The sequence below is a fragment of the Empidonax traillii genome, unplaced genomic scaffold, assembly GCF_003031625.1.
Source record: "Empidonax traillii isolate 1590-97213 ecotype Southwest subspecies unplaced genomic scaffold, ASM303162v1 scaffold348:size657943, whole genome shotgun sequence".
Classification (NCBI taxonomy): Eukaryota; Metazoa; Chordata; class Aves; order Passeriformes; family Tyrannidae; genus Empidonax; species Empidonax traillii.
In genome coordinates, this window is record NW_020955541.1 from 307,262 (window position 1) to 327,987 (window position 20,726).

Here is a 20,726-nt window from a genome sequence, read left to right on the forward strand (position 1 = left end):
GGACTGCATTTGCTTGGCCTGGTGTTTTTCCCAGTCTGGAGTCTGACACACGTCTGCTTCATGCAGCATTCAAGTCCAGCTATGCAGCATTGCTTAGCATGTGCCTCCAACAATGCAGCCAGCAGCTCCTACCTGGTCCTAGCACAACCTCCTGGGATTTTGATTCCTTTTAATTTCTTCTAGTCAGGCAAAACAATAATAATGAACATCTGTAGAGTCCAGGAGAATAACCTTGAGTAATTAATAAGAAAAGTAATAATTTTAATCAGTCTGTGAGGTGGTGTGCACAGCTGTATCTCTACATGTTTGTCCTGTGAAAGGCACAGCACTGAGGCCATGTAACCTTAGTTGTGGTTATTTAGATCCCCTGGGGCTAAAGCTATCCATTCCCATTTGGGCATGATCCTTGCTCAGGACTTCTAAGCCAACAAGGTCAATTTGATCTATCTTCTGCTCCTCCTGACATTCAAGAAAGTGTCTTCTTTTTTGTATATTTGTGTTTTTTGTGGGTTCCCTCCCACACCCCACCTTGGTATCTACTACTTACAGATACAGACTGATACTATTTAAAATTTTTTCCAGCTCTCCTCCTTCTTTAAGGGGTGCTTCACATCTGATGGAGGTTTTATATGATATGGTCTCCATCTTGAGTATATCTAATTTATTTTTCACTCCTGGTGCTATACATTGATTGGTAATCACTGGGCAGAGATTTGCCTTGCGCAGTGCCTGAGTTCTCCCCAGTCAGCCCTGTGTACCATGTGCTTCTGCACAACACTTCACTCCACTCCAAAAGCCTGCACAGCAGAGCCTCTGGAGGACACAGTTCCCAGAGCCACAGCAGATAAACAAGTCCAGTTTTGGCTCACTAAAAACCCAATTGCACTGACCATACAATACATTATTAGCCTGTCAGAAACCCAGCACTTTCATGTGATACTCTAATCGGTTAGATCTGCAACTGAACTCCAGACTACAAATTTATAGCCAATGGCAACAACCATATCATGGCTTTAAATCAACTTTTGTGTGTGTGTGTATTATAACATTATTATTATTATTATTGTTTTAAGGGAAGGCACTATGGAGCCAAAATCAGCATGTCTGATTAGCAAGAGGGACTGCATATTAAGTTCAAAGAACCTTTTTACGTTATCTGATTCTAATAGCACTAGTAACAGAACCTAACCTGTCACTTCAAGAGCTATAGGGAGAACAAATTGCTGTCAGTGGGGAAAGGGTCTGGAACAGCATGCAGCCTGTCCTCTCCTGACATCCTACTCAGCAAATTCCTCACAGATTTCCTCCTGATGTCAGTAAAACTAACATAAAGGTTATTTCATAAAATCTTGTGTGGATTGCTAACTTGTGAAAACTGAAGGACCCATGCCCAGAACAACACTACAGACTCAAGTAAATAATCATAGCATTTGTCCTTTGTGCTTAAAGCTTAACAAAGGACTGAAATAGAAGAGGGGCTGAAGAGTTCCCATGCCAAGTACCGATGCTGTGAGCACATATTGAAATGAGTAGCCAATAAATGTCAAAATCAAGGTGACTGATCATATAAAGTCTTCTTGTTTAATAGGCCATATGACAAGGGTTGGAGGGGGAAAAAAGTAGAGTTAAATGCTAAAGTCATTATAAATCATACCAGCTATTTCTTCAGGGAACACAATCCCTTCAGCAGATCAGGAATGCTGTAAGATACAAAGATGTGATCGGGCCTGATGGCAGGAGGTCATTTATTACCAATGTTAGACTGGCTGTGTCCCCAGAATCAATTTTGGAACCTTGGTGAAAAAAACAGATCAGCAAAAATTTTGGAATTTCAGTATTTGCACATTGAAATAATGTCATGCAACTGCTCAGAACCTTTTCTTCTTTATCATGATGCCATCAGAAATACAGACGGATGTCCAAAATGATAATACTACGCGCTCCTTTCCAGCACACAGTATTTCGGCCAAGATCACTGGTATGTTCTGGCTGCTTCACGCTACTCTAATTAAAACTCAGTCATCCTTACAGCTGCTTTATATTCCTAGAGCACTGCACAACAGCTGGATAGTGCCGTTGACTTTGGCCCTTAAACTCCTTGGAAATTACAGTGTGAATATCAAAACTTTGGCCCTTTCTGTCACCATTTAAGCTTCCATCACCTGCATCTCTGGCTTCAACACAGGACACCTTTGCATTTGAATAACATGTTGGAAAAGTATCAACATTACAAGGGAAGTATTAGTGTAAGTATTAGTGTTACGTTGATTTTGGCAGGCTTTAACAAAACGAAAGGCTTTCAGAGGCATCTCCTCCAAGAGTGACAGATTGTCTGCCACAGTCACTGCCCTGTAAGACTTGCTGCAAAATGAATCTGCAAGTTTAAAAGAAATTTCTAAGGAGGCCAAGTTTGATCTCCTTTAACGACAATCATATTCTAATTAGCCAGATGATACAAAACACCAGGTCAATTCATTAAGCTGATTTGTTGCTGTTTTAATGAATTTTGAAAAAAAAATATAAATTTGCATCTGTCCTTTGTGGGCCTATATTGATTTGCATGAAGTAGAAGCACACTTTAAATATTCATTCCTAATTTCTCTGTGAACAGGCTTATAGGCCTATAGTCAACTGCTTAGTCTTTACATGACTTCATGAATTGTTATTTCAGCTCCCACAGGGGCAGATGGATCAAAATGGCTGTCTTGAATTATGATTTGACAGAGTGACACACCACTTTTTGTGAAGTCTAACATATTCAGCTAACTAAATCTGGGTGATTATGCAGTGCTTCAGGTGGATGATGTGTCTCAATTAGTCAAGTGTTCAATTTAAAATTAATTGTGCACCTTCAGGTCTAACAGTTGAGTCATCTTACTACAGAGAAATCATTAACATGGCATGTTACTAAACAGAATACTGTAATATAATAATCTGTTTTCCACTGGAAAACATCTACAAGACAGTCTTTAAATATTTATTCTTAAAACACGTAGGATGTGCTAGAGCTATGAAACCATTCACTGCAAGCCATAAAAAATAGGTTTGGTTTAGAGATGAAAGTGGCTGGAGGCTGTGACCCACAGGGACTCAGAAGGAAGCACTTAGAAAATAGAGACAGATTGAATCCCAAGTGCTCTCTCCCAAGAGGAAGCATGGTTGGAAAGTTTAAAACCCATTAAAGTTAAACAAATTGAGAAGCCCTATCTGAGAGGAAACATAGTACAGTGTTTATTTTTCCATTACAAACCCCAAACCTAAAAGATTTCCTGAGGTTCTCAGGTATTGTTCATGCTTATAATGGAGATCTGTTTTTAGAAAGTGCAATTCATGTGTTTAATCCAAACTGTTTGATGGAAAACACACTGCATAAACATTCAGGAAGCTAGAGGCCATTGTATACCTGTATCACGTATTGTTTGGATAGGAGCAGACCTACAATGCAAGGAATTTCTGTGAAACTCTCTTGCTCAAAAACATTGGATCTAATTTTCTCTCCGTTTATGCTGGACAAATTCCACTGAATTAACGAAGACATGAGTATCAAGTGATAATAAAAAGACAATCTTCCTGCTGAGTGTGAAACTACAGAAGCTCAAGGCTAATGTGAGCAAGAGATTTATAACACTGGCTTGAGTCAAATAAGTAGCAAGCCAGAGCAGGCCCAGTATAATTTAGCCAAGCTGATTAGTCAATGTATTTTACATTTTGCCCCATCACTAGTAAACTGCTGCTCTGAAATCCTTATCAGAAAAGTGTGAGATGTTATTGGTGTTGAGAAGCATCTGTTTGACTAATGAACAAGCTGCAGGCTAAATCCAGAGATAAATTCAAGTGAGAGGAAATACTTGGAAACAGTGGAATATTATTCGTTAGATCTATTGATACAAAAATTTAGCAATACAGTAGGTCAAGTGATAGAGCTAAGAAATGTTTGCTGTCATAGTCTAAGACTACAATGTAGGTGCTTAAGAGGACATTCCATAACCATGACCTGACATTTTAGAGATACCCTGAATCTTCTGGAAAAACTGCATTGATCTTGCCCATTTACCTCTCAGTGATTTCATGTTTTCTGTGCTCTTTTTTCAAAATTCTTTTCAACTTTCCTCTCTAGCACTTACTAATACTTTCATGCATTATTTGCCAACTGATTTACTCTGCATTCCCCATTTTTCTTCATTACCTGGAATAAAATCATAGCTTCACAGAGAGAAACTACAGAGTGACCTTTGTAAGCCATTGTCATTCCACTGTTGTGGAGAATTTATACTCAAGGAATATACTTTTCTAAAATTTAATTGCATTTCTATTTCTCAAGTAAATCCCATGTTAAAATAAGAGCTACTTAACAACCTGCTTTGTTTTGCAGTGTTGAGTTGTAAATGATCAAAATGTCAACTGAAGGAAGAAAACACTGGAACATGTTATTTACCAGTTTCCTGCATCACTTTTAATTTCCATAGATTTAAATTCATATTAGCATTTTGGCTCTCTGAAAATGATGGTTACCCTTACTTTAGGACTTTGCTTCTGCCACACACAGATTTGTTAAAATGGTTGAGCTTTCTTCCACAGTCTCTTGAGCATCACAGCATTTTCAGTTTATAGCATACTGTTGTTCTTTCCAAAAGCAGTATTTCCACTGTGGCTTTTTTTTGTAAATAATTTTGTTTATAAATACATCTTTATGTTTGTTTCTTTCTAGGCAGGGATGAGATCCCGAAACCAAGGTGGAGAAAGCTCGTCTAACGGGCACTTCTCCAGTTCCAAGCCTGTCATCAGCCATGCAGAGAATGAAAAACTTCAGGAGGATGCCAAGAAAAAGAACAAACCTCATCGGAAGGAAGATGAGGTCATGGCTTCAGCAACTGTCAAACGGCACTCAAAATCACCTGGACCTTCTGAACGAAAGTACAAGAAGTCCATAGAGCTTTCTAAAGAGGACTTGATAAAACTGCTTAGTATAATGGAAGGAGAATTGCAGGTAAATAAAATATATTTTAAACTATATTTTTTTATGTAGCTATTTATTTTTGGGTTGTCCAAAGAGCACAGGGCTTAACAGACAGGGACATGCAAATTAAAGGCAAAGGATCGCAAGGAGAGAGCTGTGGTTGGTGTTTAACAGTTTTAAGTACTACTTTATTTACCATCTCTGTCTGCAGCTACCAAAGCAAAATAAATTATAAACACCTGTCAGAATTCACAAGGAAACGGGGATCTGCAGGTGAGGCAGAAAACAACCACAGCTGCAGATGGTGGGAAAAAAAGGGAGGGGCAAGAGAAGCAGATATAGTGAATGCAATAACCATAATTAATGAAAATGTTCAAGAGACAAATCTGCAAGTCAGTAATACTGAAAATGAACTTAAGATGTCCCTGGTACTTCTGCATATTCAGATATTGCTGAGGGTTCCGCCAAATCTCTGCATATCCCATCTGGTGTCCAGCACTCTGCACATTCTTTGCCTTTCAAAGATCCATTAGGTTTATTTCTGGGAGTAGTGCTTGCTTGAAAGCTTCCTCAGTTGTCCCTATTTGCATGTTAATTCTGCCCAGTAGTAAGTCCTTGATGGCAGTCAGCGCTCAACTTGTCCCCCCAAATGTCTGTCCAGTTTTGAGATCCTCTTTAATGCTGAGAAGTCATTGAACTCTCAGTAGTGTCAGCCTTCAGGGAATTTCAAAATAAGGAGCTGAAACGTGGTATTTCAAATAGTCCCTATGAAGACTTCTGACTTTTTGAGACTTACCCCTTCTGTGGTAGAACTGCTTACCAAATTTATACATTCTTTTGGTTATGCTTTAGTGATATTATTCTCTGAACCTATGGACAGGCAGAAAAATGCTGCCCAAGCTGTGTGAAAACTTTTTGTCTTAATCTTTTCATTCTAGTTAACCATTATTATTTAGCATTTCATATAAGGTCTTATTATCCCCTGAAACCCACGTTCATAACATTTTTACTTCAATTTTGAACTTGTTACCATCTTAACCAATTACAAGAAGTGTATTGTAATCTCTTTGGTACATGAGTCACCTGAGTTGCACCGTTATGACAGCTATGAGATTCCGTCTCATTAAGTGTCATTAGGTATCACTTTTTCTGTGCATATTTCACCTCTGGTTTGTCAGAAAGTACTTTCAAGTTACAGGTAGCATGCGTTCAAAAGAAATAATTTTGTCAAACACAGAGAATGGTCACTTTACAATGAAAAACTGCAGAAAAAAAGGGAAAGAAATTTTTTAAAATTGCAATTTTGCAAAGGAATAAATGAAATTGTCATTATAGAACACTAACCATTTTATAGTCCTTCATTTTACTTCATACAAAAATTTGTACATATCACTTCTTTAAAGATGGAGCTAGCATGTAGCTTCTGTGGTGAATAGAGTCAAACCTCAAGAGAAATGTATCGTGCTTGTGTTGTTCAGAAAGAATTTACCCTGAAGTCACCTTTGTGGTTTGGAAAGGGGAGGTGAAAAAAGTCACTAATGTTTCCAGTGCGGCAATAAATGTGATCTTTTTTATTTGAGTAATTCCCCTGTTCTTTACCATAAGCTCTTACTTCGTGGGGTAGTTATGGAACCTTCAAAGAACTGCCCATGTTCTCATAATCCCTATGGAGATGGTGGGGATAGCTGCAATCTGCGCTGTGCAAAATGAAGATGAGCCAAGGCAAAGTTCAGCCGAAGTAGATAGTCTGGTATTACCTCCTGGCTGTCACAGTGACTTAATGCACTGAGTCATTTCATGGTTTTTTATTTTCAGGTCTGTTTGGACATCTCTGGTGGCTGGCTGGTGTTTTGTTAGACTGACAAATCAGACTGTGGGTTTATTTTGAAGCCATTTCAATACTGGCAAAACAAACATTATATAGGCATATGGAAGAAGACTTTGGTTTGAGAATACCAGCAGGCTGTATCTATAGGGAGATCCATTATTTTTTGAATTAAAAAATGGGATAAAATACCATGACTGTTTACTGAGCAGCCGTAGGCAGGGGGCATCTTATGCCTCTACCACCAAACAGTAACCCCTAAACAGTGAGCTCAGCCATGGGAAGTAATCTGATCATGATGACCATGGGGTTAGCAGGGTAAATTGGTAATGTACTCATGTGTATCATGAGCTTAGTCCACTATTCACATCATGTAACAACAAAGAAAACAGAGATCCATGCCACACTGGTGTTGGTATCAAATTTGAGTCCTTACTTTAGGACTTGACCCCACAGCTCTTCATTTTGAAGGCAAGCATGACAGAAGACCATGGGGATATACCCTGCTAGTGATGTTTTATGTCATAATTTTTAACTGTATTATTTTTTAAATAATGACCTCACGTAGCTTGCCTGTGCTTTAGCTTCTAGAACCAAGTTGGACTCAGCTCTTCCTGTTTTCAGGTTCCCTGGCTAGACCCTGTGAATTTACTGAATATAGAGGAGGAAAGCTTTTCATAAATGCATAAGAACACTGTAGCCTATTCCTTATTTTGTAAGAAAACAAAAGGGGAGAAGAAGTATACAGAAGCTGCAGTGATGTGTCCCAATATACATGGAGCTGGAGAGCCCCAAAGTACAGCCTCTCTGAAGGAGAGTGGGAAACAAATGAACTGATGACAGGGATTGATTTTAAAGGCCTTATAGCTCAGTGGAGTGTATTTTCTCTTGTGAGATCCAGTCACTCATATAAAAAAAGCAGTGATTACGCAGTCTTTAAATCCATATTGAGTATATAGGGGTAAAAAAATCCATGAAGGATTTCTGCCTATAGCTGGAAGAGAAATCTAATTTTTAAATGCCATAAAGCTGATTTTAAAAGAAAACTTCAGATACCTTAGAATAAATTAGACCATGAAGGTATGGCATTAATTTACCTGGTTGTTACAGTTATTTCAGTCAAACCCACATGTGAATATTATTAATTACAGAGCAACACAGGCATTGTGGATGGTTTCAATGATAATATAGTCCTATCTGTGGTTCACAGATTTTTGTCCAGTGGCCTATGTATTTGTCCTGGCAGGAATATATTCCCTTTCTGTATGCTTTCTGAGCAGCAGCCATTAATCTCCAGCAATACCAACACTGATTTTCAACATTTCCTGACTGGGGGCCCAAAAGGAAATGAGGAGCAGTATTCAAACATGTTTACCATTCACTCTTCTATTGCATGTTTGGAAAAAAGAAACCCCACAACAGAATAATACAACTATGTTTATGAAGACAACATCCCACTACAAATCATTAAGTTTTTCAAGAAAAATAACTTCTTAGCCATATTCTGTGCCTATTGCTGACAATTTAAGCTTGGGAGACAGTCTGCTATATTTCACAGCAATTTAAATAGGACCAGCATTTCCACTTGAGGCCTTTATTACAGTCAGTGTTTTACTGTGTTTCCCCAGTGCAAACATGGCATTCATCCCCTTCAACTCACCCACCCATTCCTGTGGAGGACCCTTGAATGCTCTAGGGCTGAGGGATATGTTTCCTGAGAGGCTGGCACTGGGGAGGAGCAGAGCTCCACAGAGCTAGGCAGCCATGGGGCATAAAGGAAGTGCATATTAAGTTGTCAGCTGTACATTTCCTCTGTTGCAGATCTGAGGATGCAGATGGGCAATACGTGAAATATGATGTCTTGGGGAACAGTATGTATAATATATACCAGTGATATACAGATTAATCACAAGACACAGTTCCTGAGAATCCTTCAGACTTCCGAAGGGTCTAATGTAGCACTGGGTTTGGTTTGACATTTGAAGGGAAACACTTTGTAGCAGATATTCAGAGGTAAACCTATTTGTATAGCATCCCTCCTTCAGAGAGAGAGAGAGAGAGACCAAAACACTCTGTTAAAGCCCTTTCTGTTAATCTATATTTATTTAAGACTGCATTTAATGGTTAATTTGAGTGCTCACACTAGAGAGGTTGTTCTAGGGCAGGTACAGGGGTCTGGTTGCTGGTGGTTGAAACAGGATAGTGGTGGGGGGAAGGAGCATCTCATCCCACAGAGCCAGGAGGAGCTCACCTTCAGGTGGGCTGCAAGACTTTTTTTTGACCTGGATGTTTCAGAGAATGGTTAGCAGAGGTTTGAGAGGAAAGTATGTTTTGTTCTCTCTGGCAAGGTCCTTGTGAAACGCTTAGATCAGTGGTTGCACATCCTGCCATGAGGGAAATCCTCTCTTAAAAAAGTCAGTACTCACATGGGTATAGGTGATATACCTGTGACTACCTGTTGCATTCCAACATTTTTAAAAGGTATTTTAGTATTTTACAGTCTGTCCTTCTATCAGAAAACTAAGCTTTGTAAATGTAAAGGAAAGGAAATATTTTTACTCTTTCAATCTTTCTGCTTTCTACTTTCTTTCTTGTTCGTTAGCTACATATTTTAATATATTTTATTTCATAATCATTCTGTTCTGTTCTCTTTCCTAAGATCTAATTTCCTCTCTTCCCTTTTTTCCCCCTTCTTTATCTCTCTAGTTGTGACCTTTTTCCTTATTCTACCTTTTTGTCACTTCCCAGCTCAGGCTTTCCTCATCCTCACACTGCAGATGCATTGACTGACCTGAGAATCCTGGAGATAAAACTGTGGAAGATCTACTATAAATCAAGTCCCAGTAGCTAATTTTTTAAGGCAATCACTTCATTTAACTCTTATCATTAATTTATTAAGCTGTGTTTTTAGATTAGGTGGGTTTTTTTACCTTGACTACTCCTATTAGAAAATAGTCCGAGAACTGAAAAGCTTTAATCTTTAGTTAATTTCCCTCTTTTAATTTCTAATGCAATTTTAATTAAGTTGTAGTGAAACCTTTATGAAATTGTGCTGTACACTGATCCTGCTTTGAAAAGCCTACTTCTTTCCCTACTGTTTAGTGCCTGATGTGTTTGTAGACAGCAATCTCCCATCCTCTCAGCCTTTGTTTTTGCTGTGCTAATGTGCCACATCCTTTTAGTTTCCTCTAACAAAACATTCTTTCCACGATTTCGATCACCCTTTGATCAGCACCCTGGGTTCGTCTTTCTTGGTGTCTGTGGCTGGAACTGCACATGGTGCTGTAGGAGAGAGCTCACTGGTGCCTTGGACACTGGGTTCTCTGCTGACATGGCATTACTTGGCCTTCCCATCACTTGTCAGTCTGACTAATACAAGCAGGAGAGTCTGACTCTGTAGCTGTTGTTGTGATGTTTTTCTGTCTCTTTTTCCTCTCGCTGCAATGTGTATACTTTCATGTAATGCCTCAAACTGCTTTTGAATGAAACTTGACTTTCCCAAGATCACTTAACAACATTGTGAGAGACACCTAGCTGTTGCTTAGGTAAAAACACTGTACAAACTTCTACATTTTTTCTTGATTGCCTTTTTTTGATACTCTTGCATTAACATTATTAAATATTGAGCTGCCTGAAAGCTCAAGCAAGGAATATGGGATAGATAGGTGGATAGAAACAAGATGTGTTTCTTTTGCACAGTACTGAAATCAGAAGAGAAAGCTGGGACAAGTTACCTTGGCACCAGAGAAAGGAGTGCATAACAGAATGAAGAGAAGAAATTTGCAAATGGTCATTAGCAAAATATCACAAATTAACAAGCTGAACAGGAGCCAGGGTGGAAAGGGTAGGTAAAGGCAGAGCAAAGTGCATGTAGGTTATCTTAAGGCATTTATAGCTGCAAAATTTTGTTTGAATTGAAACAGTTTAGGAGTTCTGAGCATATTTACAGATGAAATATAAATTCCCTGAGAGAAAAACCTTGGCGTGTACAGAGCTACAGGGCAAAAGAGAAGATAGGGTTAATGTGAAGAGGGAGAGGTGACTTAAGGAGAATGGAATGAGGGGAGAGAGGCTGGGCAAGAGAAGAAAAAGAGTGAAAGAATACAACAGAGATAAATAGAGCCAATCCAGAGACATGGAAAGCGGACATAAAAAAGGCAAGACAATGAAGAGAAAGATGGTATACACAGTGTAGCAAAATAAGAGCCTAAAAACAAGCCCTAAAAATGTCTGGCATATCAGTACAACGACTTAAAAAATTCTCTTCCCTCTTACTGACCCCTGGTTTGTTTGTTTGTGTTTTCCTGGTGAAGCATGCTTTTGCAGCACAAAAATATTAAATTAGGATGGACTTCAGACCACAAATGCTCTCTTCTATTTTTATTGAATAATTTATAACCAGAGATTAATTTTGTCAAGAATAGTATGGGAGTTTTTTTGTAGCTTGCAATCATCGCTGTGCAAAGCGCAGGACATACTATGGGAGGTAAGCAGAACCTGTCTAGCAAGTCTCAAAATCATGAATTTTAAAATAGAACCTGGCTGTTTTCTGAGAGAAGGGAAAAAAAAAAAAAAAAAAAAGACAGTATAATGAAATGTAGTTAAATTGTGCTATTTAGGCAATTTCCTGCTCCCTCTGAAATTGAGGGTGGAGGTAATGTCAACCTATCGTCCATAAAGATGATAGCTATCTCTCTCTTTGGTACTAAAATTGCTTTAGAATGACATGTTTTTCAAAGTAAGGACCCTCAATAAAATGTCACCGTCCCTGGGAAGCTGTAGGCTGGAAATGTCTTTCACAAAGACATTTTAACATCTTTCTCTCTTAATGCCTGAGCCATACTTAACAGAGCTACATCCTTCATGTTAGTTAGGCTTGAAGGGGCAGAAGAGAGAGGAATAATTGGCAAGTGTCTCTGATCTGCTGAATATCTCATCTAGAGTGAAAGGAATAGTATGAGCAGCCTGTTTCTTTCCCAAAAAATTCTTGGTCTTCTTTGTAAAACAGAACAGCAAGGACTGCCTCATATCAGGTTTTAAGTTTTGGTTCCTATTCCCGTTGGAATCAGTGTCTGTAACTGATCCTATTTTGCAATCTTTTAAAAATAATTTTATGTAAGTGATGTCATTTGACAATTTTTTTTTCTCACTTAATAGAAATTTTATACTCAGTGCAACAGTAATGAGGAAGCTTGTATCTTTTCTCATTTTTTCTTGAGAGAAGGTTCACTCTGCGGGAGAGGAAATTTTGCAGACCCTTTTGCAATCAATGTTAAATGTGTGGACTCTGGCTTTAAAATATCTGGGATTCTTGGGAGAGCTTGCAATGAGCATATGTCTTGTGTGTCATAATGCTGTCCAGTACTCTGACTCACCAGTTGTTAATTTAACATTGTAGTTGTAAATGAGTCTGTTTTTATTAACTTTGCTTCTCCAGTTGTGTATTTATTAAGTTTTTGTCTCCTGTTCTGCAGCTGAGGATCAGATAAGCCCTTGAGAGCAAAACAAATTATTTTTTCATCCAAAACAATCTTTAATAAAAGCAAATACAAGTCTTGACATAATAATTATGAGAACATGGCTATCTGAGAAAGTGTCTTGTTTCTAGGGTTAAAGGCTCCACCTATTGGTTGACTAAAATGAGAGAAATGTAACATTAAAAAACTGCTGGTCCTACTGAACATCCTGTGTCTTACCACATCTTACGACATTTCTGGCTTCAGTGCAGAATTTTGCACGATGTCCAAAATAAAGTGAACTTAGTGACTTATTTCGGTGCAGATGTGGCTCCCAAAATGATGCACCGCTGAGACACTATGAAGGGAAGTCCTTTTCCTAAGACAGGATGAGTTTGGATTATGCAAGTGACGCCTTTCTTATCCTGGAAATTATTAGTTTTCTTTGCAAAAAAAATTTGCATCAAGTCTTCCACGCCAACAAAATGAGTGGAACTGACTAACTCAAATACAGTTGCATGGTAATTTCCAGGCATTTGTCACCTTTAAGTTTAAACAAATCAGAAACAGAAATATCGACGTAATCAGCTTCATAACGAAAGCCCATTTCCCCAGGATTGGCTCAGGCAGTCTCAGCAGTTCAGGTAAATGGCATTTTGAAGGGCTTCAGAGTCATTCCTGGGAATGCAATGGGAGAATGGAGAGGGGAAAGGAAGTCCAAGTGGGGCTTTGGGAGGGCAAAAGGGGAAGACAGACACTGGGGAGGATCAGGGGGATTTTGGAGATGACAGGAGGCTGTGAGGGCGTTGTGGGCATGGCTGGGGAGCTTTTGCTCTGCACCTTTCATTGCCCACCCTCTCTAGTCACTTCACCCTAAGAGTTTGTGCCACTTTCCTCATTTCCTCAGGCAACTACTCTGTTGAGATTACTGGCTGTGCTGGTGAGGGCTTGCTGTAGTGCAGTCCTACTCTTCTTGCCCATTCAGCAGTCATCAGTAACTTGAATGCACATTGTCTAGCACAGAGAACTGGAAACCAGCTTGTTGAAGCCAACAAAATGCTTGGACAAGAGAAAGTTGTGTATAGAATTTATTACACATGTACACACAGTTACATCTGTTAGTATCCCGCACGCTTCTGTCTACACAGAGGAGGCAGAAGGATTGCTTCTGAACTTCATCATCCTGGTGGCTACAGCCCTGCTGGCACCAGCTTGTCTTGCTCCATCCTGCTCTCCATGTGCTCATTCCTGCCAGAAGGCAGTGAGATCTGGGTGGAAAAAACAATGCCTGGGCAGACTTGTTCCTCTTGGACAGAGGGTACTCACGCCAGCAGCTTCAAGTGCATTGCTGAAACTCAGCTCAGAGTACCTAATTTCAAATGCTTCAGTTCCTTATACAGTCAATGTAGCACTTCAAACAGCAATTTAGACAAGTTAGTGACATGCCTAATGAAGATACTTTTTAGTTTCCAATGAATTTCAACAACTTGGATGATATATAGGAGTACATAAATGTGGAGGAAATAAAAGAAAATAATGAATGGGGAAAATTAATAGGAAAAAAACTATATTGATATCAGAGTGCCATATTTTTGTAGCATTCAGAGTGTACCTAGATCTTCTATACGCTTACGAATTAAATTTTACAGCACTCCTGAAAAGTATTATTTTCAGTATGGAGTGGAACTTGGTGCATGGTGAGGTTAATTTTATTATGTGAAGCATAAGAAAGAAGTTCATGATCCATGGATCTCTTATGTCTTGGTCCAGACTGGCTAACATATAACTAAAGGCCACGTGATAAGAGAAGAAATGCTTTTTTTCTGTTATTACCCTTTCATTAATCACCTTTTTTTCTTCTTTAAGAGATGCTAACTGATCACAAAAAATTGTGGTTATGAAAGGAACATGGGAACTTACTACGTGACTCCAAATATATAAAACCACCTTAATGTGTGGGAAGTGTGCTGCAGTTTTAATGAATTCCTTATATTGCTACAGGAGCTTGTGATGGGCCATTTGTCCAGGATATGGAATGCTTCAGATCATTTTGTAGCATGAATAAACCAGAATAGGGACTGCCATGTGTGATTTGGAGCACGTGAACCAGGGCGCTCTCCTCTGCCTTTGCAAGCATTGTGGTGATTGGTGCTGGTCAGAGGAAACGCCTAAGGTTGCTTTTTTTAACTACCTCACTTGTTGGGATGCACACTGTATCACACAGCCTCATACCAGTCCTGAACTCAAACACAGTAAGTCATGTGTTGTTGTCAATTATTCTTCCTGCTCAGGTGTTTGAGAAAGTGTTTTAACAGATGTTCCTTCCTCTCCTTGATGGCTAGTTGGATCAATCTGTGGTTTCTGCTTGCTGCTTGGGCTTCGGGTCATGTGAAAAATGTTATTACACAGTTAGTGTTGGCTGAGACGAAAACTTTATGACTGGATACAGCAAGCCCAAAAGTGGGTTTAGCCATGATGATGCATTGCTGAAGCATGTAGAGTATATCCCAGCATGCAGACTTGTGCACATAAGTGACAGAGACCCCTGGCAGCGATCTCCCTGTGCTGACTGGATCATGACACTGTAATTCTATATGTTGCATTAACTGTCCCAGGGTTTGATAATATCAAGCAAAACACTCTTTCAGTGTGAAAGGGCAAGACAGGGTATCCCAGAACCTAATAATTCTGAAAACATCATGCAGTGTGGAGTTAATACTTCTCAGGGCCTTGCTATGGGAATTTTGCTGGCTGTGGCCCAGACTACAGATAATTAATTATGTCAGTGAAAGGCTCTGGTGGCCTGTTTTCTTCAGAAGAAAAGTGACATCATCCATGGAGCGCTCTGGCAATAGAGTAGAACAAAGCTGTGTGGGCAGGAAATAACAGACAGATGTCTTCTAGTGTTCATTTGATCTGTTTCGAAGCTTGCTGTAAGAAGTAATACATTGCTCAGTGCTGCTTCTCCTCAGCTCTGCGATCTTTAACGGGGACATTTTTAAACATAAGAGGCCAAATTAATTTCTGATGTAATTCTTCTGGAGCCACTTCAGAAGGTTTTGCAGCTCGTCATAGAGATGAGCTGCTCTATCATGTGCCTCTTCTCCAGTACTGATTTTAGAAGGACTTTCTGTGTAGATAACGCACAATAAAATGAAATATGCTGTATAGCTCCAAAGACTTCACACAAGGCCAGAAAGTTCTGCACAGTGTGAAGAAGACAGGACAGTTCTGTTTCATTTCCTCAGGGTCATGAGGGCTCACTTGTATTTCTGGATATATATCACTTAACTTTTCTATAAAATCAATGATCAACAATGATCACTTTTCATCACTGAAGTAATCTCTTTACCTCCAGACTACATCATGTACACAGACTTGAGTCCAGAAATGTTAAAGGAAATTCAAGCAAGTGAACTCCACAGTTTCAAGTATTAGGAAATTAGGCTAAGATGAAAGGCAAGAAAAAACTTTCTGTACATAGAGTCTTTCTTGCAAGAAAAACTGTGTACACATGTTGCTGGTGCAGCCTCACCTTAAGTCCCGTGTGTGTGGTTTTGGTGCCACAATATAAGAAAGATATAAAGCTATTGGAGAGTGTCCAAAGGAGGGCTATGAAGATGGTGAAGGGCCTTGAGGAAAAGCCATACAGTGGCTGAGGTCCCTTGGTTTGTTCAGAAACAGAGGGGCAGGCACTGATCTCTTCTCTCTGGTAACCAGCAGGACCCAAGGGAAGGGCATGAAGCTGTGTCAGGAGAGGTTTAGGTTGGATATTAGAAAAAGGGTCTTCACACAGAGGGTGGTTGGGCACTGGAACAGACTCCCCAGGGCATGGCATCAAGTCTGACAGAGTTCAAGAAGCATTTGGACAATCCTCTGAGGCACATCATGTGATTCTTGGGGCTGTCCCATGCAGGGCCAGGAGCTGGACTTAATGATCCCTGTGAGTCCCTTCCAACTCAGGAACTCTATGATTCTGTGATTCTATGTCATTAGGCATCATTTTGCATCACTGAGTGAGTGATACAAACAAGGCTACTTCAGATACCTGGTATGGGAGAGAAAAAAAATTATTGAATTTTTGTAAAAAAGAACTTTGTATGATGCAATATGCAGTAGAGCATCTAACTTCCGAGCTTTGAAACATGCCTTGTACACTAAGTACATGTGTCCTGGAAGACAAAGTGTTACCTAGTACTTGTAGCAGTAGGTAGGGCTAGTTTGACGAGTCAGGCCTTTAACAATAGTGTCATTCCAGCAGGCAGGGTTAGTTTTTATTACTTTCTGTATTCATATTTATAGTATCATGACACAAAATTAAGAAAGTCCACTTTCATTTTAATTATTTTAATTTCCTCCTGAGGTAAGAAAACAAGGAAGTTACTGATTTTAAACAGGGACTAATGCTAAGAAAGTTTTGCAGATACAGGTGAGTACACCTGACTGAAGGTGCTACCTTTTATTACAGGCAACTAAGCAAACTTGCAACATTTACTTCCTGAGGTCTCTGACTTTTCAGAATTAAGGCTATTCCTGCTCTGACAGAAGCACAGCATGTCCTGGATGGCACAGAAAGCAGTGTGAGAACATTCTCCCGATCTCCCTCGGGATGCCTTGAGTGTGATGTTTATTAGCTCTTAGGTGAAACATTTGTAAAGCCTACTGGAATTTAGGAAATCAGTCACTGGTAAGACCCCAACATTACACCGAAAACCTGTGACCTTATCTAGTTTCTGATGCTGTACAGAGTAGCTGTTGCACTATAAATAACCTGAACTGTGTACAGTGCAAGTAACAACAACACAAGTAGAAGTGATGGTTCCTGTCTATGGTTTCATAGTTATTTTTTGTCATTAATCACTGGCAAGAAAGTATGACTTCATAAATATTAAATATCTATTACTCAGTGCTTTTACTTGTGCAGGTATAACGAAGTGTCTTCATGACAAGAAAAGAAATGGTAAAAAGCTGTAGATATCAGATTGTTTAACTCTTACACAGTTGCATTTCTTGTAAATGCTACTCCTGCTCCTGAATTTTCAGAACTTCTTTCATCTAACTGACAGTATTGTTGTCATGTTATTGAAAACTTTAGATTGCTCTGAAGTAGTTAGATGGATTTTAGATACCTCCAAAAATAAAGCTATGAAAGAAATAGTTACTGGTAACTGATTTTGAGAGACATACTGTGAATTTGCAGGAAAGCTAATTATAAATAAAATTCAGGAGAAGAGTTTAGGAGATGTACTGGCAAATGACTGTGAGTTGGGTTTTACTCTCAGCTGACAGTGGTTGCTTTGACTCCATTCAGCCCATCTTGAATGCAACTGAAATTTTTTCCCGATTTACTAGATGCCTTACATGAAACAAGTTTGATCAGTTCAGTCCCATTTCCCAGGTGACAAACAGCCTGTGGCAAAAATTCCTCGTTTAGTGGGTGCTGAGTTTTGTCAGCAGTCTCGTGGGAGAGGCCAAAGACTGTGGGAATGGGGAGAGAGGGCTGTATTAAATTGTCAGGGCAGGGCATGAGGAGGAAGCACGTCTGAACGCCCGGCTCGTGTAACAGTCTTTCCATTGACCGAGACTCTGGTTGCTAGGCTGCCGGACCCCTTTTACAAGCAGCAGAGTCATGCTATTGTTTCCTAAATGGTTTCAGTTTTATGCAGGAACCTCTTTACATCCTTTCTATATATTTTAAACATTTTACTAGGCACGTAGTAAAACGAAGTTTGGAGCACAGCCCCTTGCTCTGCTCAAGTTGGTGAACAAAAGAAAGTGCTTCTACTTTATTCTGGCAAAAAGGGAGTGTTTCAGGGTAGCCCTGCAAAGAGCGGGCTCATGTCAGCCTTCCATCTGGGCAATTAGCATGCACTCATGAGGGGAGGGGAGCATTGTTTTGGATTTCGCAGGTAGTAACGCAGACCCCATACCTTAGGGAAGTGCACTCATCAGTGGGTTGTAGAGAGGAGGAAAAGGAGAGCAGGCAAAGCTTTGTGGGACAGCAGTGCTCCCCATTTCAGCCCCTCCATGGAGGTGCTGAAGAAGTGAGGTCATCAGCCTTTAGATTTTGGCATCCCCAGTATGCAAAAAACAAGGCTTAGACACAGTTCAACTTTGCAGCTCCTCTATCAGCAGGAACAGCTGAAGGAGTTAACTGAGTACAATGTCCAGTTCTGGTCCCCACAGTTCAAAAAAGATGCAGACAAGCTGGAGAGAAAGTGCAAAGGGAGGCCACAACAATGATCAAAGGACTGGATAATCTGCTTTATGAGGACAGACTGAAGGAATTATGTCTATTCTCCCTGGAGAAGAGAAGGCTTGGGGTGAACTCATCATAGTATTCCAGTACTTAAAGGGCAGCTGCAAAGAAGATGGAGGCTATCTCTTCACAGGGAGCCTCATGGAAAGCACAAGGTGCAACAGGAACAAGTTGGTTGGGAGAGGTTTCATCTCGACATAACAAATAATTTTTTACAGTGAAAACAATTCATCACTGGAACAACATCCCATGGATGACTCCCCATGACTGGAAGTTTTCAAAATGCAATTGGACATAGCGGTAGATGATCTCATCTAGACTTCCTTTCCCCTGGAAGGTTGGACCAGATGATCTTTGAGATCTCTTCCAACATGGGCTGTTCTGTGGTTCTGTGGGTTTGATGAACAGGCAGTCTCTAAGCAGGCTTTGCTCCTCAGGAAAATGAGTGTGGAAAAATACCTCTCAATATAACCGGTCTTCTGTGTTTCTTGCCTTGAGAGTATTGCAAGTAGATAAAAGTGATCTCTTCTTTAATCTGTCTTCATTGATCCTACAGCTTAGAGAATCAGGTATGTGAGGGTACTTTATTAATGGAAAAGTCTCTATTTTCAAGAACTCACAATATGAACAGAACAAATAGAAATTTAGCTTGGACTTTTCTGTGGGACAACTGAAGTAATGAAAAACCAATAAAAGTAAATTTTTTAAATTCCATATTTTGACTTTAAAGAGCTTTTCTGACTAATTGCAGTCTTCTGGACTTTTACAAGTAAGTTTCATTGTGTTACAAGCTGTTGCAACATGTGGTCTTCTGAAGCCTGCATGCTCTTTCTCATCACAGCACCAACAAAACAAAACAAAAAAAGGACTTGAGAGATTTTCCCTGTGCCAAACACCATGTTCCTTCTATCAAAACAGCTAACAACTTTCCTCTGGGATTTTTATACAAATTTGCTTCCAATTTGAAATATCTTCCTTTCAAAGGAAGCTTGTCTCCCAGCTTATGATTTATGCAAAACAGCATTGTGCTTTGAGACAAGGGAGGCACCAACAGCAAATGTCCATCAGTAGAAATAGCTTGCCAGCAAGGTTCCCTCTTCTTAGCTAGGACCCCCCACTTTGAGCCTCTCATGCCTCTTTCCAGGTATGTGTGTTGAAGTAGTCCAAGTGTTCCTCTGCAGGATTATTCTCACTTGTTTTCTGAAAATAGTCTGTTTCCTGCAGTTTGCTATACATTGAAAGCAAATATCTCTATCTGAGCTCTCTTCTAGTAGTTTCAGTGGAAAATTATTCATTGGAGGAAACGAAATCAACACGCAGGCTGTTTCAGCTCCTTCCCTCTACATTATCCTGAGGAGTTTCGGAGAGATTACCTAGAGTTCACAAACACCAAGGCTGATGGAAGGTCAGGGTGTTGCCTGGGTCTCTCACCTAAGTCAGCTGCACTTCAGAATCTCCCTGGGATGGGGCTTGTTTCTGATCAAATAAAAGTAAATTTGTCTCCAGTTTATTATTAGCATGGGATCCTCTTCTTGGTCCAATGCTTCCTAGCAACCTGAGTGCGTGTTTGTCAGTTTGCTTTTCGTAAGTCTGCAGAAAGAGTGTACTTGTTGAATTAACTGACACTCTTGAAAAGATAACGATAGGAGAAATGGCCAAGGCCACGAAGGGCAGAAGGCACTTTGCTATGTTAATGTGATCCAAATCTGGAGTGCCAGGAGAGTGTGGGGTAACCAAGAAGGGGTACGCGAGAAGGGAACTGACTGTGCCCTTGGGGATGGTGCCACCCAGCTTGTCTCTGGACTGGGTACCCTCCCCTTGGGCTGCAGCAAGGGGTGTTCAGTGCTGACAGTCCTAACCCCTGTCCCCTTGGAGCTAAATGTGTCTGTCACTGCTTCCCTTTAAAAATGAAGCAATGAAAAGGATTTTCCTTCAAAGCTCTGAACTGAGCCCACGCACCTTTCTTCCTTCTTGGGGTGTCAGTTCTTTCCTTCAGCATCACTCACTCTCTTGGCTTGGCTCCCTTTGGTTCTTGAGGGACCCAAACCTGCAGCTTCCAGGAGCCTTTCTTAGCTAGCAAGTTATAAGCTGTTTCACAGACTCTTATTCCCTCTGCTGAAGTTGCTCCATTTTAATTGTGAGCAATGACAGACTAATGAGGCCTGAAGGACAGACCACATGGCAGTGCAAAACTGAGTAAGGGCCGGGGCACAACTGGGCAGAGCAGCT

General features: G+C 40.1%; 1 protein-coding gene across 3 annotated transcripts in view; it reads left to right on the plus strand.

The window, feature by feature from the left end:
• Positions 1-20,726, plus strand: part of FILIP1 (filamin A interacting protein 1) — a 102,952-nt gene that overhangs the window by 36,830 nt on the left and 45,396 nt on the right. For all 3 annotated transcript variants that reach the window (XM_027892381.1, XM_027892382.1, XM_027892383.1), the window contains one exon: positions 4,709-4,987. In XM_027892381.1, the coding sequence (XP_027748182.1) occupies positions 4,715-4,987 (273 nt within the window). In that variant the 5' untranslated portion in view covers positions 4,709-4,714. The remainder of the gene's footprint in view (positions 1-4,708; positions 4,988-20,726) is intronic.